A 20,951-nucleotide genomic window follows, 5' to 3' on the forward strand; every position below is an offset into this window, starting at 1 on the left:
TGGACTTAGCCACCATGAATTTATCCAGTCCCCTTTTAAACATTGTTATAGTCCTAGCCTTCACAACCTCCTCAGGTAAGGAGTTCCACAAGTTGACTGTGCGCTGCGTGAAGAAGAACTTCCTTTTATTTGTTTTAAACCTGCTGCCTATTAATTTCATTTGGTGACCCCTAGTTCTTGTATATGGGACTAAGTAAATAACTTTTCCTTATCCACTTTCTCAACATCACTCATGATTTTATATACCTCTATCATATCCCCCCTTAGTCTTCTCTTTTCCAAGCTGAAGAGTCCTTTAATGAAAGTACTAAATGCCTGGCTGCTGAAGCATACCGTAACTGAAAATTGTGCAGCAAATGCATTTAATGCAATGTGTTATATACGTGATCTCACTGGAAAGCACACTTTGTCTGTGGCTAGGCACCATGCCGGCAAAATTCCATAGAGCTCTTGGGCTTCCCTAAGGCAAGTTTCAGACAGTATTCACACATTAAGTGATGCTATTTTTCAACACAAGTAAATACTAAGCACAATCTGCAGTGTTAACTTCGCACGTCACTTTTCTTTATCATCAATTGTGTGTGATTTTGTCTTCAGTATATTAGAAGTGAAGGAATAATCTTTTAAATGTAGAGTTGGCTGCAAAACCTACTGAATTATCATAGAACCATACAAATGTAGGACTGGAAGAGACCTTGATAGGTCATCTAATCCATGCCCCTGCACTCAGGCAGGACTAAGTATTATCTACACTGTCCCTGACAGGTGCTTGTCTAACCAGTTCTTAAAAACCTCCACTGAGAGATTCCACAACCTTCTGAAGTAATTTGTTCCAGTTAGACATTTAAAAAAAACTTCCTAACTCAGTGGGTCTCAACCTGCTGCCCAGTCAGCACACAACTGCGGCACATGTGACATCCTCAGGGCCATACAGGTATATATTGTGTAGATGCAGCCCACATAACAGAGAGAGAGCTGCATAGGCAGCCCACAATAGAAAATAGGTTGAGAACCCCTGGTCTAACTTAAATCTCCCTTGCTGCACTCTAAGACCATCACTTCTTATCCTGGCCACAGTGGATAAGGAGAACAAATTATCATCCATCTCTTTATAACAATATTTGAAGAGTGTTATGTTTCTCCCCTCCCCCCACCCACCCACCCTCTTCCCTTCTCCAGACTAAAGAAACCCAATTTTTTCAATCTTTCCTAATAAGTCATGTTTTCTAGATCTTTAATATTTTTTATTGCTCTACTCTGGACTTTATCCAAGTTTTCCACATCTTTCCCGAAGTGTAGTACCCAGAACTGGACACAGTACTCCAGTTGAGGCCTTACCAGTGCTGAGCAGAGCGGAAGAATTACTTCTTGGGTCTTGCTTACAACACTCCTGCTAAAAAATCCCAGAATGACGTTCATTTTTTTTTTAATTTTTTTTTTACAGTTGTATTGCATTTTCTACTCACATTTAGTTTGTGATCCACTATAACCTCCAGATCCTTTTCTGCAGTACTGCTTCCTAAGCAATCACTTCCCATTTTGTATTTGCACAAATTAGTATTCCTTCCTAAGTGTAGTACTGTGCATTTATCCTTACTGACTTTAATTCTATTTCAGATGATTCCTCCAGTTTTTCCAAGATCATTTTGAATTCTAATCCTGTCTTCCAAAGAGTTTGCAACCTCTTCCAGCTTGGTATAATTCAAGCTTTATAAGTGTACTCTCTATGCCATTATCCAAATCAATTATAAAGATATTGAATAGAACTGGACCCCACTCAATATGCCCTTCCCGTTTGACTATGAACCATAACTACTCTCTGAGTACAGCTTTTCCACCAGTTGTGCACCCACCTTATAGTAGGCTCATCTAGGTAAGTAATGTACCAAGTGTCCTATTTATAATCTAGATAATAAGATTCTCCATGTATAAGGGTCCGTACAAAAACTTCTATAAATAGTTGCAACAGGCCATTCATTTCACATCTCTGCATTTTCATCTGGCAGTGGGGAGGAAGAAGGAGGAAAAGTCACATTTGTGAAATTGTCTGGTATTCAACAGAGCCGCCCAGAGGATTCAGGGGACCTGGGGCAAAGTTGGGAAGCTGTGGCACTTGTACTCACCCGGCAGTGGTCTGGCGTCTTCGGCAGCACCGAAGGGCCCCCCGCTGCCGAAATACCACTGAAGACCCGGAGCGACTGAAGGGCCCCCTGCCGCCAAAATGCCACCGAAGACCCGGACTGTCACTGGGCCAGGGCTCGTGGGGCCCCTGGAGCAAATTGCCCCACCTGCGCCCCCCCCCTCAAGTCCCCCAGGTGGCCCTGGTATTCAGCAGCAAAGAGCACAAAGAATGTATGATAATCCCATAAATTCAATTAAAATTATTAATTCATATTTCCATAACCAATGCAAGCATGTGCCTGGGGTAAGGAAGAAGTCACTATATTATCTCTGAAAAATCATGCCATTAACTGTAAAAGAATATAAGGAAATAAAGAAAATAGGTTGTAATGTCTATTGTCCAGGACATCAGTACATAACTAATTAAACTTATCTGACATCCCATAAAAACATAGGGAGATTTGTTCCCACTTATACCAGACCTAAATTTTGGTTCTGCATTCCTTTTTTTAAATCAATAATTGTTTATTTGGATCAGATGATGTTATTTCTGTGACTCGTTTTTTAAATGAATTCTATGCAAAGTTCATGAAGTTTTAAGCAGCTAGAAACATGAATTTATGCCAGGAAATACAAGTAAAAGTAGGGGATAAACACTTGTAAACACTGTGTAGCTGGATTCTTCACAAGGTCAGAAACTTGAACCAATATGAGTCTCGGCTGCTGATAACTTAACAAAACGGCAGCTTTCGCACAGATAAGACAAAGTAGAATGACATTTGGCAGATCACTTACCATGTAACCCTTAAAGCTCATGTTCTTTACAAAATGAACACAAAAGATAAAGATAAAAGATTATTGTATAACAATCTGTTGGGAAACTAGCTGGCTTGAGAGTGGGGTAATGGGATTTGGTGTGGATAAGCTGGTAGAACACAATGATGAAGGAAGAGGCCTCTGCAAGTTTTCCTCCTCAAGATTTTATAGCACATTTATTTTGCTTGTGGCAACCAAACAGTTTCATAGAGCTACACACAAAACATCAAAGCACCAACCTAAAGTACAGATCTGGCACACAACTGGGCATACAGCACTTGTGCCACTGTGGCACGCTAGTGTAGATGCTTCCTAAATTGACAGAACACATTTTTCTGTTGATGTAGTTAATCCACCTCTCTGAGAGGCAGTAGCTAAATTCTTCCATCAACCTAGCTGTATCTACACTGGGTGTCAGGTTAACCTAATTATAGTACCCAAGGGCCAAAATTTTTCACAGCCCTAAGCAAAGTAGGTAGGTATAGACCAGGCCTAAGGGTCTACTTGGAATTTCATTCCCCAACCCTGCTTCCTGGCTCTGCCCTGTATACCTGTTGGAGATCTAAGTAGAAAGTTAACAACCTGCTTGCTGGAAACCAGGTAGTTTTGTATATCTTGCTGCAGTGTCTTTCTGGCAGCAAAACACATCCCTAGCAGGCAGTTATAAAGGTAACCATTTGATTGCTGTTTGATGGCCACTAGAAAGTGAATCCAGCCCAACATGTTATGAGATGCATATGTAGATCCTGAATCTACAGCTCAAAAACTACCATTATAACTGAAACCAACCGACACCTTTATGATCAATCTCAGCAAAGACATAAAAAATAACTGGACATAGAGGCTGAATTGTCCTTTCACCCCCAGAGAGAGCAGTTTACAACTCAGGAATGAAGAAACTTAGTCAGTATGAGAAACTTGACCAACAAACAAACAAACCAACCACTCTATTTGGTACTAATCACCGTACTTACTAGAGCAGCCAGTACAACAAAAACTCCCAGCTTCTGCTACTCTGGTTTAGGAGAAGCCAGGTTGCTTTCTGACTTTCCAAAGGTGCTTTAGGATTTGGGGAACAGTGTTCTTTACTTAGCAGCAACCACTCCCCTGCAGCTGTGTAATGGGACCATGTGACCCTCCATAATCAGCATCTATCTCCATACAGAGTAAGTTGGGTAGAACAGGCAATCAGCCCTCTCCTTTGGCCAGAAGACAACAAAGGTAAGTTTATGAGGGAGGAAGGCAGGTAGGGGGGCAAATGTAAGCTGCAGCTCACCATTCCTAGGTAAAACTAGAAGCCATTTTGATTGGGGTGAGGGGTTAGTGGGTTTTGGCTTCTAGCAAAGCGTCTTGTACCTCTGCCCCAGAGGACTAGTTCAAGTGTACTAAGTTATACTGATAATTGTTGATATACATACAGCTCTTGAGGTATTCTACAGAATTTACTTACATTTAAGTGATGTTTCTATCCTTTCTGGTTGTACATATGTGACTCAGTGCTCTGTGGGTGAATGTCTCCCCAGTATAAAAGCTACAAACAAGGCCTTTGTCTCTGTTTATGTCCTATTTAATGCAGGACTAAGGTACTGAAGGGGCCCTAGCATAAGACTTCTGTGCTGGTATGAATTTTGTCTTCTCTTGCTAGTTCTCTAGCAAACTCATTTGAAACTTAAGTATCAAAGCTGCAAACTTTCTCAATCACTTTAAAGGGGCATTAACTTCAAAGCTTATTTCTGGCTATTAAATGCTGACTCTGTTAGAGCATCAAGCCATAAACCAAACACCTGACTTGTCATTGAAAAGTAATTATAAGGGACAGCTGTGTGCAGTTCTGGTTTTGACCCTGAGGAGTGATGCAAAATGAAATGCCACAAAACCAGAAGTGCCCTATGACAGCTTAATGGAATTGAGGCAAACAAAAATCTATATGTGATAGATTTTGAATTGCTGCTTCTAATGGAGCATTACAAAACATCACTTCAATTAACGAGCAGTTTAACTCATTGGCATAAACTAAAATGACTTTCAAAAGTGTATTTACTTAGGATCAAATTCTCTTCCCAGCATGCAGTAAATGATCTGTGTGCTGAGGTGGGCAATGGGTGAAGGGAAGGCATGGCATCTTAACCATTCCATGATGGCTTCTCTGTCTCAGGGCTGTTGAAGACTATATCTCCTGTACTCCTTTGCACTGTGGAGGAATGAATGGCTGGTGGATCCATGTAGTAGTGCATCCTCCCACACCCAAACTGCACTACGACACACAGCCTCTGCAGAGGATCAGGAGATGCAAACACAGTACTCGTGCTCTTAGAATTCTATAGTACCACCTCTCTCCAAGGTGACCCTATTGTTTCAAAGGCATTCAGCAGCTATGGAAAGAACAGTAGGATTTACTTCATATATTCTAAGGTCCCTGGGGCAAACATCTGTCTACTGTGTTCTATCAGGCTGATCCAAAGCCCACTGAAGTCTGAGTGAGTCTTTCCATTGGCTGTAAAGGGCTTTGGAACAGGCCCTATACTCTGAGCACAGTGTCAGGGCTTAACAAAAAGAGTTTTGAATTAAGATTTTTTTTTTCCCCTCAGAGGAAAAAGCAAAGCTATTTCCACTGAATTTTTTGCCTCTTTTCTTCAGAGAATTGAAAGTCTCCTTGTGGATTTGGATTTTCCCTTCTAAGTAATTCTTGTTGACATCTAAACATATTTTGGCTATTTTGGTTGCATCCAATTTTGTCCAAAGATAAAATGAGTAAATATAAGCAAACACTAATTAATTTTGTATATAGACTAACTTTTATTCTCAAAAGGATGTTCTGATGTGGATTTGATAAAGACTTAGCACACAATGTATTTTATCAGATAGAAATATCTCCTTTTGGCTAAGTGATCCATGTTTGAGCAAACTTATTTATGTAGCAAAGTACGATTTTATACGTTGACAGTTTTTAGTGCTTTTAAAAATTCCCACTTTTGAGTAAAGAGATTGGTGATGTGTGGGGAAAGCTGACAGTTATTTATTGTGGGATAACTCTGTTTGTCTGCACAGTGCAGTTTTGCTGTGAATATATATATAAAATAGAGACTGTGCTATTATACTGAAGACCCTACGTCAAGTCCAAGTCTCAACATACAATCAGTCATTACATGGATATAAAAGGATATCATTTATAGTATGATTTCAGTGATCAACTAATTTAATTAACCTAATATGTTGTACAGAACTATATTATATTAGAGATACACAAGCAAAAAAGAATGAGGGGCATTTTATTATTAAATTTTAAAAACTCATCTTTAAAAAAAATTAATTCTATAAACCATGGGATTAAATAAGAAACCTTTTCATATAAAAAAGCTAGGAGACCAGTTTTCTGTTATTGATGCACAAGTCTTAGGATAACCCAGACCTAGCTAAGAGTGACATCCAGTGGAAAGATTGTCCCTATTCTTTTCTCTCTTTAATGCTGTTCAGAAAACAGCTTTCACCCAAATAATTTATCAATCAACAAATTTGTATTCTAAAAAACGAGTAGAGAGACAGGCTGATTTATATAAAATTGAGAAGATCTTGATCCCACTGAAGTAACAGGCAAAATTGCCAGTGGCTTCAGTGAGAGACAACTTGGCTGTTTAGATAGGTTCTGGACTGCTATCAGATTTTGTAATCAGCCTACCATTAGGATAATAGTATTCTTCTGGTATTTCACTCATGTAGAATATGGTTTGGGCCCCTGATTATTCATGGCCATATTGTGATTGGCTACTTAAGTTATCTTCACTGCTATCCCATCTGTGCACCATCTCTTAACAGTGTGACCATGAACGCCACTGTAAAAGAAAGATTAACAATCCTCTTTTGGCAGGATTTCTTTGCACCACATAGAAAGTCTAACTGAGTTGTTAACTACTTCAGGGCCCAAATTCATACCTGGTATCATCAAATTCAGCTCCATGAGGGAGTAAGTCCAGACCTGCTGTGGGTGCAATTTGTTTTCTTTGCCTAGGAACTCTTTTTTCCTTGGCTTAATGGTAAGGTTTGTTTTCAAAATAAAATTATAAACCCATACATGTCTGTCATTTTTTTTAAACAATAGTATAATCCATTGCTATGGTCTGAGTGTAAGGACAGAGGGTCTACAAACTTTGCATGTCATGAAGCTGTGGCCTATAGAGACTCCCTATGTCCTAGCATGGAAGGGGGGCAGGGACCGGTTGAGTTGGACTAGAAGAAGAGCTGAACAACCAGCCATTCCCCTCCATAGAGCAGCAGTACAGAGAGAGTTCTAAAGCTGCAACCTCACCCTTCTTTTTTGGCCCCACACTGTTCTCTCAGTCAGAGCAGGGGTTTTGGGGGATTAGCATATGCATCCAAGAGACAACACAATGGTGGTGGGGTTGTATAGGATACTAGAGCTTGCTCCAAAGCCCACTAAAGTCCATAGTAAAACTCTCATTGACTTCAGTGAGGCCAGGATTTCATCACCAGCCTTTGGCCTTATGCTTGCAATGCACCTGAGAAGTGCTTCTAGTAATGCAGACCTAATAATGATCAAATCAACAATGTAATACTCTATAAAACTGATATTATTTGACAAGTGGCCAACCCCGGTTGTAAGCAAGTTCCTGCTTAATTATATATTGCATTAAAAAATTACTGATTAATCTCTTCTCCAAACAACTACACTTTCTGACAAAACCTGCCAGGATTGGCAAGTAAGTATTTATTTCATCTCTTCAGGAAGGATGTACAAAGAGAAGAAGATAGAAGCAGGAACTGTAGACTACAACAGATGATAAAGTTCTCTGGTCAACTGTGTTTTTAACATAAAACCAAAAAGTATTTTTAAAGTTTCAAAGCAACAAGGTGCATTTTCTCATTTTGACTTTTATCCTGTTTAATAAGAAGGCTGGGGAATTAACAAGGGTATACACGGCCTTTCAGCTCAAGGATGTAGGTTCAAATCTAGCTAACATCATGAGTCTATGAATGACTCGCACAATTGTATTTGACCTATAGATGAAACCACTTTAAAAAAAAAAAAAGTCAGGAGTGTGAAATTGTATTAAAAATATAACAAAAGACAAAACAAGCATGATACCCAGGCAGAGCTAGACACAGAAATTGTCCTGGACCACCCTCAGCAAATGTTATCCCTTTCCACTTTAAAAAATAGTTTTTTAAAGTTATTGTATTGCATAAATTTTGCATTTTTCTTTTCTATTAAGTAAAACTTTTAAATGTATCTTTTCTCCCTTACGTTTATTCTTTTTCCTTTCATTTCCTTCACTTTTTTCCCTTTCCTCTGTCTTTTTTCAGTTTATTTTCCCTTCAAAATCACTTTTCTATATCATGTAACTGATCTATTTTTACTTCTCTCCCTTTACCCTCCTTCATCCCTTTCCTCTTTCTCTTCCTGTACTGTTCTGTTCTTCCTTACCTCAATTTTCCAATCTCCCTTCCCTCTCCATCGTTCTTTTCCTCTTTCACATTCCCAATCTTTCTGTACGCTCTCCAGTGCCATCTTTTCTGTCTTACACACACACTCTTGCCTCTCCCATGTTTTAAAGTAAATTACAGGCTTCTTCCTTGCATTAATCCCATCAAATGAGGTCTGCTCTATAAGTCTTCTCCCTCTAAATGCTAACATGCCTTCCTTATTAATTTAAGTGGTAGGATGTCATAAAGTTTATTTTAATTTTAATATAAACCCTGCGGTAGTTCCTATTTTTCTTTCCAACAGTATTTCTTTGCTTTGGAAGCAAAGCAATTCTATCAGGTAGGATAATATTTATTCCATCATGCAGCATATTTCATTCATCCAAGGATAGTGAGGCACTCACAATGATGGGTACTATTCTAATATTTTAGATAGGGAAACCAAGACATACAAAGCTGAAGTGATCACTTGACCTGTTTTAAAGAACATTCATTCTTTGGTGCCTAATTTTTCCATGTACAAACTCTAATAAGGACCTACCGTACTGAGAAACTCCATCTGATCAAATGCATGTTTTCAAGCAATAATTATGCATAGAATCACTGATTCAGGTGTGATATCCCCGCCCGCCCCCCGCAAATACCAAGAAAAAGTCACCGTGGGATGTCCTCTTGTAAAAATTAACTGTTATGTGTTTTTTTCACTTCATTGCTTGAAATGTAGATGATCATATTGTTCCAGGAGATGGCAATGATGGTAGCATAAACTTTCCGAAAACATACATTCACCAGTTAGTAGTAGTTATAGAAGTCCAATCCTGGTTTTTCAAAACCCCAGTAGTTCAGGGCCACAAATAAATATGTTCACAAAATCTCATGCCTAATTTGAATTATAATTTACATTATTGTGCAAATGGGCCTCTAATTGGCCAACTGTGGAGGGAAGAGTCATAATTGAGCATGCAAATTAGCAGAGTTTCATGTACTTTAACAAGACTCCTGATGTTGAGGAAAAATTGGACCCTTCATGTTTATCAACCAAATCTTCAGGATGTGAATGAATATAGCTAATCAGCTAGTGCCAGTTAACTGGCTGTGGAAATTGTGGATAATCATAACAAAGCAAAGTGTTGTGAAAGCTAGGAGACAGTTTTCCATTTTTAGTAACCAATCTTGGCCGATTTTTAGATTAGTGATAAATGAAGGATTATAAGGAGGTTTGGCCCAAGCAGTGTAGTTATTGAATAACATCACATAATAAGTGATAAAGAGGACAGGAGAATAAAAATGAAACAAACCAGTAAAATACCTTTTCATTGCAAATGAAAAACACATAATCCTCTAATTACTGTACTGGAGAAGAGGGGCCTGGATAAGCCAGGCAAATGATTGGAAATTTAAAATTCCAGAATGCAGAACTTTTGTCCTGGGACAGGTAAAATAAAGCCTCAATCGTAGTGGCAGTATTAATCAAGGATGATATTAAATCTTCAGAGAAATGTTTTGGTTGATACATCAGAGATAATGTGGATCTACATAAAAGATGATGTGCCACAATGGGTTTTGTGTGGCATAACTGAGAGTAGAACTTGGTCCTGAAGACACTCATGTGATTCTTGGTTACTGTAGCTTGTGAGAGTAGATTGGGACTTTTTTTTCCTTTTACCCACTTATGCCCCAATCCTGCAACTGGATTTGCACAGGTGGGCTCCTGCATATTTTTTGACACCATTGACTTCATTGGGACTTTTCATGGCTTGTCTGAAAGTCATTGCAGCATCAAGGCTAAAAAAGGCATAAAACTCTGATCATGGAGAATTAGTGACTTCAGCATTTGAACATCTATGCAACAACTAAAGGAATGTAGTCTCTCTAGGGACAGCAATCGGTAGCAGACGTTCAGAAAAGCTTTGGTATAGACACAGCTGGTAAAGCTAGAGCCTTCTGATTCAGCTTGGAGACCTACTTCTAAAAAATAATGCAAGTATTATAATGTATGATGGTAGTGAGCAGTGAGTTAAAGTTGTAAAACTATTCCCACTATAATCCCCCATTTTCATTTGCTGCAGCTTTTTCCAAAAGTCTCTTGTGAGAGTGAAAATGTCAATGTTTGTTCCACCTCTGAGGTGGATTTTTTTCTTTAAGTTTAAGAAAAATCTTTTGACCCTGAGTTACAACATAATTCAAAAGAAAATAAAAGTTGGAGAGGGTAGAATACAATACAGTGACTTCAGGAAGGGTAATGTTGAGGCAATACGAATTTCACCAGTGAACTGTGATTGACATTCTATAACAGTGCGAGTGTTTTTACAGAAAAATGAACACAGACAATGGCCTTGACCCTGCAAATGTTAAGTACATGCACAGGTTTGTAAATTGTGAGTAATCCCATAGACTCCAACAGGGTAACTCCTAGTATATAAAGTAGAACAGGTATAACTCTTTACATGATCACAGCTATCTTTGTATTTAAGAGACTTGTCAATTTCAGCCTGTAATTAAATTCTATTTAATCATAAACAAGCAAAAATAGAGACCAGGTCCTCAGATGGTGAACATCCAACATAGCTCACCGGAACTCAATGGACCTGTGACAATTTACATCAGCCAGTGATCTGACCTACTTAGGAAAAAGATGGTCTATGAAAGCCCTTCTTTAGTAGGTCACAAGTTTTATTACAGTGGAGGGGACTGATTGGGAAATGCCAGAGTACCTAAGTGCATTCTGGAGATCAGAGACACTTGGGTAGCTGCACAAATCAGACCAGATTAGAGAGGGCTGGAGCAACAAAAATAATGGCCAGTTTTGATCTGGTGCCAGTGTGATTCAGGAGTAACTCAAAGGAATTACTCTGTTGTAAAATCAGTGTATAAGTGAAATGTCTCAATGAGAACTTAAGAATCAGAATGACATGGAACAATGAGTGAGGGAATGAGAGATAAGGAAAGATCTGAGAGGACCAGAGTAATACTGAAGGCAATCAGGGGAGATGAGAGGCTTACAAAGGTCCTGTGTGAGAGGTCCAAAGGGGCTAAGGTTGGGGAAAGGAAGCTTCTGAACTTGGAATTGTCCCTCTGTGAGAAGTAGCAACAAAAATAAGTGGTAAGAGGTTCCAGTCCTGTAAGGATTCCCATCATCTTCATTTTGCTCTGCATAAGCACAGGGGCCTGCAAATACAAAGTTCCATACCAGGATTGGCACCTACATTTGGTGGGGGGTGAAGCAGGGCATTAATTCTGAGGATACTATGTAACCAGATTAAAAGGAATTTGCATTTTAGAAGCTTTGGATGGTAAGAGGAAATATTCCATGTAAAATACATTATATGTCTGGGGACAAACCAAAGGAAGAGAGTATGGAGTAAATGGAGCAATTGTACTGAATGCTTTCCACAAAACTAGTAGAGGCTTATTGTGGGCAATTATATGAAACTATCAGCCCATGTTTCTACAATAATAAAAGGAAATAGGGTACTGAGATTCAAGAGACTCCCAAAGAGAGAATGGGATAGAAAATAGGATGCAGGTCTCAAAAAGATAAAGTTTTATGATGTTGTTGTTCCAAGTGCTGGGTGAACACAATTGATAGTGTTCATGTCCTCAACTTCACACTCAAACCTGCTCCTTTGAAGGCCTGAGGGTGGCACTAGATAGCAAGGGTGAAAATGGGGTGAGGGGAGCGGGGGGGGGGAGAGGGTTATAGGCACTTATATAAGACAAAGCCCCAAATATCAGGATGTCTGGTCACCTTAGGTGGCAAAGATGTTAAGTTCTGAGATCAAGGCTTCTGGAGTGATTTTTTTGCTGCAGGACAGACAAAGCTTAATGCTGACCCTGTAACTGTTCCGCATAAGAATGAGAGGAAGAACACTTAAAATATGTCTTTCCTCCCATACCCATTTCTTCTGTGCATCAGAAAAATGGCCTGAAACAATTGACTGACACCACACAGAAAGCTATTGTCTGTCTTGTCAAAACAACCTCACGGAGAATGCTGATCAGTTATTCATTTATATCGAGCATTCTATCAGGATTATAATTAAACATAGAAGAAACAAGACTAATCAGCCACTACTACAAGGGAAGGCTCAACAACAACAAAAACCCAGGACACTAACCTTCTAACAATGGTATTGTCATTAAATGGAAGGGAGGGGAAAATCTGTTCAATTCACTGAAAATCATAGCCCCAATAGCATACTGCGCATTAAATAATGACATTGAGTGGCTGTTGTAAGAGGCATGAATTCCCTAGAAGTGCCTAGTAGAACAACAATGCCAATCAAAGCAATTGTCCCAGAGGCACTTTGGAGGGAAAAAAATCGCCACAGGAAAAGTCATTTTGGATTATTTTTTGTTGAAGAAAAACCAAATGAATTCAATTGTAATAACAAGCTTGGTCCAGTGCACTTGCCTTACAATTAACAGACTAGGGTTAATGCACTTTGAGATGAGCATCAATCCCTCAGCAAATGCTCGAGGTTTTTATACAGTCTATATTGTGGTAGCACCCAAAAGTGCTATTAGGGCTCAGAGCTCCATTATGAGAGAACCATATGTACACACAAGAAGAAACGGTTCCTACTAGAGCTATTTGGAAAATGAGTGGGAGGGGTGGGGTTGGCATTTGTGAAAAATGTTTTATGAAAGCAGAAGTTGATTCAATTTTTTTTGAAGTTTTCAGGTTTTCATCAAACACCCCCAAAATGGAAAAAACAATTAATTTTTGGCTGAAATATTTTGACAAAAATATGAAACACTTCATGGAAGAAATGTAGCGATTTTAATTTTTATGAAAGCCATTTTCAACCAAAAAAGTTTCAAATTTCAACCAGCTCCAGTCCCTGTCCCAAAGATCTTACAATATAATTTAAGACAAGATGTAATAAGTTGGTAGAATGAATAGCAAGAGGTGAGGAAGGAAGAGAGTAATAGTAAAAAAAAAAGTCCTTGCAGTTATGAAGCTGTTCATATTGCTAGGTTTGAATCATCTGAAAGGGTGTTTCTGGGGTTTTTTAATTAAGAAATAAAATGTGTATAGCAGTGGCTTAATTTTCCTTCAAAGCTCCTTGGTTTCCATGTTTATTTTGTCAGAACAAGCCTTTCCTTTAACCTAATAACATACATTGATTCAAGAAGAAAATATTTCAAACCCAGAACCTGATCCTGCAAACCTTTAGCTCAAGGAATTTAGTCCCATGGATTTATGAGTAAGAATTCTTCACATGATTATGGGTTTGCAGGATTGGGCCCCCAGTTATTAGCAAGGATGAGTTTCTATCTTCAAATCCAGATCCCAAAGTTTAGGTGTGTTTGGATCTGAGATTAGAGAAAAGGACCAACTGTCAATTTCAGAAGCAAATCTATTTTCAGGCTCATTCTAGTAACTTATCTCACACCAACCTTTTTAGAAAATATATGGCAAAAAGCTATTTTATGCACACACTACAGCAAGAAGGTGATGTAAAATTGTGCTGTAATTGAAAAAGAATCATGCTACCCCTGGAGAGTTTTGTGTTCTAATAGCTCCGGAGGTTGAAAACTCTGACAAAAGACATGATACTATTGCCTAATCTCACCCTATTATTGTGTTAACATACTGGCCATCATAATGTGATGCAAACACCACACAAAATGGGAGAACATTGATAGAAATCCTGTATTCAGTCATTATTAACTCAGCCATTACACACCACAGGGAATTTACATTTAGCTCATACGGGCAAATGACAAAAGTGGATTCCATTAGCCTGTGCGTGTGTGGGAATAATTTCAGTATCTTGGAGGTGGCCTAAAGAGATTTTAGCCTATTTCAAAATGTTCTGTAGGGCAGCTGCTATACAAAAGTTTGCATGAAAAAAATGAATTCACAAATTATATTAATCCCCTACAGGTCCCCATTTATTTATGTCAATTTGTAAAGAGAAGGAAAGGGCATCTATCAATTTGATCTAAGTGCATGTGACATTAATTAAAACACCATTATCAGAATCCCCTTCATTATAACCTCAGCAATTTATCTAACCCAGAACCAGACAAATTAAAGCAGTCTCCCTTCACATCATTAACTACCTTCCTAATTCTCTCTCTCCTTTCCCTCCCCACCCCTTAAAAACATGCCCTGAAAGTAGACAAATTTAGGCTTTTTTGAATCCAGGTGGAAAGCAAGTTCAATGTTGTGGCCCCTTCAGGGAGAATTCCCTGTCTCTTTCTTACTCAATCTGGAGCTCATGTGATGTACCTCTGCTGATCACAGTGGTGGCAGTATGTCATCTAGAGAGGCATTGCCTTTACTTGAACCCTCAGTGGGTATACAGTAGAATAAATCAACTAATGACATAGAATCCAGAGGTCGGGGGGGAGTTGGCGTCAGCTGACTTCATGACATGCAACAGGAGTGAAAATCCAAGTGTGTGCCTGGACTTGGACCAACAAAGGCAAGCATGTGGTGCAGTGGATGTTCTTGGTCTCTGGGAGTGGGAAAGACTCATGCTGACTTCACCAGACTTTGAATCAGGCCCCTAGAAATACTCAGAGAAAATATTGCTGCACCATTCAGCAATCACCATGGTAACACAAGTGAATGAAGACTGATTACAACAACCAAGTATGAACACTTTGGTTTACAAAGTGATGCATGCATAAAGGTAGTATGTACATTAATAATTAGTGGGAGGAGTCAGAGTATTAATGTCTCATGCAGGAATTTCGGGAGAGATGAGATAAGAAAAAGTCTTTGATTCAAATTAGATTGAAATAAATCTTTTTTGAAAAAGCAGTTTAGTTTACTAGGTCAATTTCTATTGCTTTTTTTAATTGCATGTAATTAACAAGACATTTTTACAATAGGACTTGTGACTGCATAATTACCTTTTTTAGTTATTCAAGTTGCCACAAAATTGTGCTCTTCAATTAAGGCTATGATTTATTTATTTTAAAATTGTTTCAAGCCTTTATGGTGCAAAAGTGAAGGAATATAAAATAATGCCTGAGTCTTCAGATAGCATGAAACACTTCTGAGGTATGAACTGCCTCAGTTATTTCAATGGGCCAGTGCTGGAGCTTTATGAAAATTTAAAATGTCAACATTAACTAGTTCATTGCTGGTCATTTTAGCAGAACAGTAAGTTAAGAATTGTCTGAGATGCAATTACCAATATGTGAGTGAGAGGCAGTGAGCAGCTATGGGGTTGTGATGTGATGTGGAATGAGGAATTCAAGCCTGCAAGTTCCATTGCATAAGACATGGAATTTGGTAACTGGTGTTTAAATAAGAACTTCCTCTTTCACTTTATTGAACTAACCCAAAGTTTCCCATGTGAAACATTGCCTCATGGGAACTGTAGTTCAGGAATCTGATGCCCCCATTTTTGTGTATGGTCCAGCCTCCTAGGCTGAACTACATCTCCCATGATGCACTGTGCAGCTCAGTCAGAGAGAAATCTATATAGTGTTATGAGAGATGGAGACACACACCCCCTCCCCAGGAAGACTGGCTGAGAGGAGAGAATGGGGGCCTGAACTACAAATCCCATAAATCAATGAACTCATAAAGAAATGCAGTTTAGTATTTTGTTGAACTGGTTTGAAACATTTGCTCTCAGTTCAAAAAAATGAAATATTCTGAATTGTGGAAATTTTTTTGGCAAAAATCAAACTTTTCCCATGGAAACTTTTGCTTTTGTAGAAACTGCATTTTCCATTCAGAAGTCATTCATATAGAAAAGTCCCTACCAGCTCTGTTTTGGAGCAGCAGCAATACTAATCTTTGTTTAGATTTTTAGATAGTGAGTGGTTTTCATATGATTAGTACAACCATTGCTTCCCTTCTTCATGTCTGGCTCTCACTGAGAAAATATCTTCCAGAATTTAGATGTGAGGGTATACTCACCCTTTTTATTATAGTTTTCTCTTGAAATTTAGGCAAAATTATTTAGGCAAAGTTAGCTATAGGCAAAGTTACACTGATATCAAAGGTGTTCTACTGTGGTGTGTCAGGTTGCATAATCTGCCTAATTCGTTCCATCAATTTTTGTACATTTAGTGAAACAGCATAAAAATAACAAATTTTGTAAGGCTTATGAATCTGACATATATGGTCCAGTACAGACCCAGGGAAAATCCTCTCTACATTAGGTAGTTAACAATATGAACAGCTGTTGGGACTGGAGCTGGGTGAATTTTTCAGTTCACAGGCAGTTCTAAAAAGAAAAATTGGGGGTGAAGTAGAAATTGGGTGAGATCAAACAGAAACCAATTTTCATTTTTATGTTTTTTAATTTGTAGTGAATTGGAAAAAGTTTACAAATCTAGTTTCATTTCCAGGTATTTTAAACCATTTTTAATAACAGAAATGATGGACTAGCATGCTGGGGGGACTGTATGCAGTTATGGGTGCATAAGAAATACGGGATTTTTCAGAGTAGCAACAATTCTAACTTGCATAACCATCAGTCTTTTCCAGCTTTTCAATGTCTGTAGATAATTTTTCTCAAAAGTTACTTATTCTTTAGATGAATGTCTGTATGGAAAATTATTTTGTCCTTCTTTATAAAATAACTATAGGATGTAAGATGTTCTTCCCTTTGGCTGATGGAGGAGTTCAAGAACTATATTTGTATGTAGCAGGCAGGTAGCAGAAGAGAATTGAAGCTGACAGAGAAAACAGATATATAAATCGCTATTAGAATTTTTGCCAAATAAATATAAGAGTTCATGGCGTGAAGAGTTTGGCAAGAAAGCTAGCTGCATTTGTCATTCAGGCATATCATAACACTTCAGTGACACAGAAATGCCTAAAAGATGAAACATCAGCTCTCAACTGAACAAATATATGCTTATTGTCACCTTGGTAAGCTGCAATCAGTTCACATTTCTTTGATAAAAGGAAGCAGCAAATTGGTATGGCATAAATGGGCAAAATGTCCACATGAATTATACAGTCCCAAGCAGAAAAAGGAAGCTGTCTGATCCTTGGAAGCTGAACCAAACTGCTTTTCTTCACCATCTCTTCTCATATCACTTCAATTTATTCTCTTTCATTCTATTGCCATCTTCTCATTCTTTAGTACTTCCCACTTCTTTCCCCCTGTCCCTTGACTCTTTCTTTGGAAAAAACACACTAGGCTCCAGTTCAAAAATAAAGAGACTTTTCTCCCATTCAGCTCCTCTACTCATAAGGCTCATAAAAAATCAGAAGCTATGAAAATAATCTGGAAATAGGGCAGTTGAGGTTCCTCAGGGTAGTATGTGTTGAAACAGATACATTATGACCTTTGCCTGATACATCAACTCTTTACATCAGTGATTCTCAACCAGGGATATGTGTACCCCTGTGGGTACGCATAGGTTTCCAGCAGGTACATCAGCTCATCTAGATATTTACCTAGTTTTACAATAGGCTTCATAAAAAGCACTAGTGAAAAAAATTTCATACAATGATTTGTTTATACTATACACTGAAATGGAAGTACAATATTTATATTCCAAATTATTTATTTTATAATTATATGGTAAAAATGGTACTTGGCTTAAGACTCCATCTTTTACAATAGGGCTGGGGTTCTCAAACTGGGGGTTGTGATTGTGACCCCCTCAGGGGGTTGTGAGGTTATTATGGGGGAGGGGGAGAATTGCAAGCTGTCAGCCTCCATCCCCAAACCCCGCTTTGCTGCTAGCATTTGTAATAGTGTTAGAAATTTTAAAATGTGTTTTTTATTTATGGGGCGGGGGGGTTGCACTCAGAGTCTTGTTGTATGAAAGAGGTCACCAATACAAAAGTTTGAGAACCACTGCAATAGAGGGACGTGTCTTTCATGGCAGCATTCAGGACTTCTTCTAGGTACCTGAAATCCTGGTCCTGTTCTGCCAGCTGATTGTCATCTGCATTAATAAAACACCTGGTAGTGGTGTTGGGAAGGTCACTTGTGAAGAAGTTGAAGTGTTGATGCCAGCCCTGAGGTACACTGTTGTTTGGGACCTCTAGGAGCTGGGAGTTGGTTTGGTTTGTTTTTTTGTCCAAGTAAAACTTGAAACAAGCAGCCACTCAGCAAAGAAATGCACAGCCATGACAACCCATTGCAGTAGGACCAATGACAGTTTGTACAGTAAGCCTGTATGTCAAATCATGCTGTTGGCAGTAGTGAGATTTAGAAATACTGTGCCTGTCTTCTGCCTGGTCTGGAAGGCACTTGATGATATAGGTGGTAAGTGCCAGCAGTTGATCAAAGGTGTGGCAGTTTGATCTGAAACCTGCTTGATCTATACCCAGGATATCATCAACAATGGGGGCATTTGTTTGAAGGATAAGCCTTTCAAATAATTTATATATGCAGCTTAACAAAGAGATGTGGTAGTAACTTTTGCAAGTTGGTGGTCTCAGGCTTTGGCAGGGCTATTCCGTAAGATTTGGTGTATAGCAGAAGTATTTTATTCTTATGGATTACTTCAGATAGAAAGATGGCTACATATTGTTTGCTAGTTTTTCCCCAGGTTCTTCAAGAATTTGGAGGAGATATTATAAAGCCTGTGGGCTTCATAATATCTGTTTTCAATGTTTTGATCACCCTTTCTATTGCATCTGAGGTGAAAGGCTGGAAGCCTTCTTTGGTTTCAGGTATGCACTTCATGTATTGCTGCCTTTCTTCTTCACTTCTCCTTCAAATGTTTTGTCCCTATCTACTTTTGCAACATTTATCAGGTGGGTAGCAATACTGTTTGGAAAGATTGGGTAGTGGCACTATGCTGGAGGCTTCTGAGCAGCACCAAGATTTCTGATTAGTGCCCAGGCTTTGCGGCTGGATCTCTGCATGTTTAGTTCCTTGGTGACCTACTCCCATCTTGCCCTTCTAGAAGCATTCAAGTTACTTAAAAGCTGTCTGGCAATGTCTGGATTCCCACTCCCTTCATATTCCTTGAAGAGTTCTGTATACACCTCATCTAGACAGGGACTATAGGTCTTATAGAGACCTCTTGGAATTGACTTGGTGGCAGGTGTGTAAATAGCTTTTGTGAACCACATGCAAGCTTCATCAATAGAAATGGTGTGGGATATGAGTGATGTAGGAGTTGATGGACTCCCAATTTGCTTTCCGATAGCTCCAGTGAGTGTTTTATTGGTGTTCACAATAGGTATTGTTACTCCAACTTTGGAAAGGATTGGATGATGATGACTATGTGGGAAGTTTTTCAGTACACTATAACCTGAAATGGATGATTGCCTGTGCTAGTGACCTAGGAGAGGCCAGGGGAGCGGTCTTGCTTCCATCTGGCAGAATGAAAAGTACCCTGTTGTTTTGGATCATAAATGAGTTGAAGGTCATAGAGTGAGACCCAGTCCAAAAGCTGAACTCCATTTTGATCTGACTCTCTGTATCTCCGGGTGTTGTGGTGACTGCTATATTCTCGAACATAGGTGGCAGGATGTGTGAGTTGAGGAAGAATATCTGGACTAAGTTAGGGGCTTGTACTCATTTGCCACTCTAAAATGTCCAACTCTCAACATCATAGATGTATTAGGTGGGAGTGGCTTTGGGTCGACAGGATCTGCTGTAACATAGGAAGCATGTTTTCTGTCTTCAGGTGTCTTTAGCTTATCAACTAGGTAGACCAGATAACTTGAAAAGCTACATAGGTCAACAGGTCATTTACACAGAAAAAGAGATAAAGAAAATGCATGGTATATAAGGGGGAGAGTTGCTGGTTGTTAGTTGGGAGTGAATGAAGCTGCTTTTCTTGATTAGTTTGGTATGTATAACCTTCCTTTCTGGACTGTGCTATATTGATCTTTGACTAATACATTCCAGTTTAATCTGGTTATTCAACATCTTGTATTTAAACCTGTAGCAGCCTGCTAGTTGCAGTTTTGTTTTCCCCTGCCAAAGCAGGGTACTTATGGGGTATATGATGGGAACATAGGTACATTGTACCTGAGTGAGAAGAATTACTGATGCAGTTATTTCTATCTATGGTAATTGTATGGCCCCCATTGTCATACTATTTAAGTGCCTTGCCATTTTTAATGTAGTTAACCTCTCTGTACCTCAGTTCTCCATCTTTAAAATGGGAATAATAGAACTTCCTTCTCTCACAGGCTGTTGATGAGGGTAAGTGACTTTCCTAAGGCAGTACAATCCTTGGTGTTTTAAAAATGTCTGGAATAAAAACCTAGTGAACTATACAATGCTGTTGCTCTGTCTTATTCATAGTGTACATTATATCTGGAGTAGTGTATGCAATTAGTATATACTGGTCTTTAGTCTGTAGCAGGGCTGGTGACTTCAATATTTTTAGGAGTTATGAAGCTGCTCGTGAATTCCCTATTCTTTACAATTACAGGGGTACAGGGTTTAGAGTGTACTTCTATCAGATGTTGGTTTGGAAGGGCAGTTCTTCATTAGTTACATATGACTTAGAAGAACTGGAAAGTTCAGTCATTTACATCTTAATATTAGTATGATACTAACTGTGGACTAGAGCTGCTGAAGCCCTTTAGTATAAGTGACTTTTTTTTTAAGCTTTTGTTATTTGCACTTCCTTCCAAAAGAGAGAGGATTGAACTGTTTTATCCTGAAGTT

General features: G+C 38.8%; 1 protein-coding gene across 1 annotated transcript in view; it reads left to right on the forward strand.

Moving 5' to 3' along the window:
• Nucleotides 1-4,125: 4,125 nt before the first annotated feature.
• EIF4G2 (eukaryotic translation initiation factor 4 gamma 2) overlaps nt 4,126-20,951 on the forward strand; it is a gene marked incomplete at its 5' end in the record, with an annotated part of 78,905 nt that continues 62,079 nt past the window's right edge. The window contains one exon of the mRNA XM_039535986.1: nt 4,126-4,158. Coding sequence (XP_039391920.1) covers nt 4,126-4,158 — 33 coding nt within the window. The remainder of the gene's footprint in view (nt 4,159-20,951) is intronic.

This window comes from Mauremys reevesii, linkage group 4 (genome assembly GCF_016161935.1).
Source record: "Mauremys reevesii isolate NIE-2019 linkage group 4, ASM1616193v1, whole genome shotgun sequence".
Classification (NCBI taxonomy): Eukaryota; Metazoa; Chordata; order Testudines; family Geoemydidae; genus Mauremys; species Mauremys reevesii.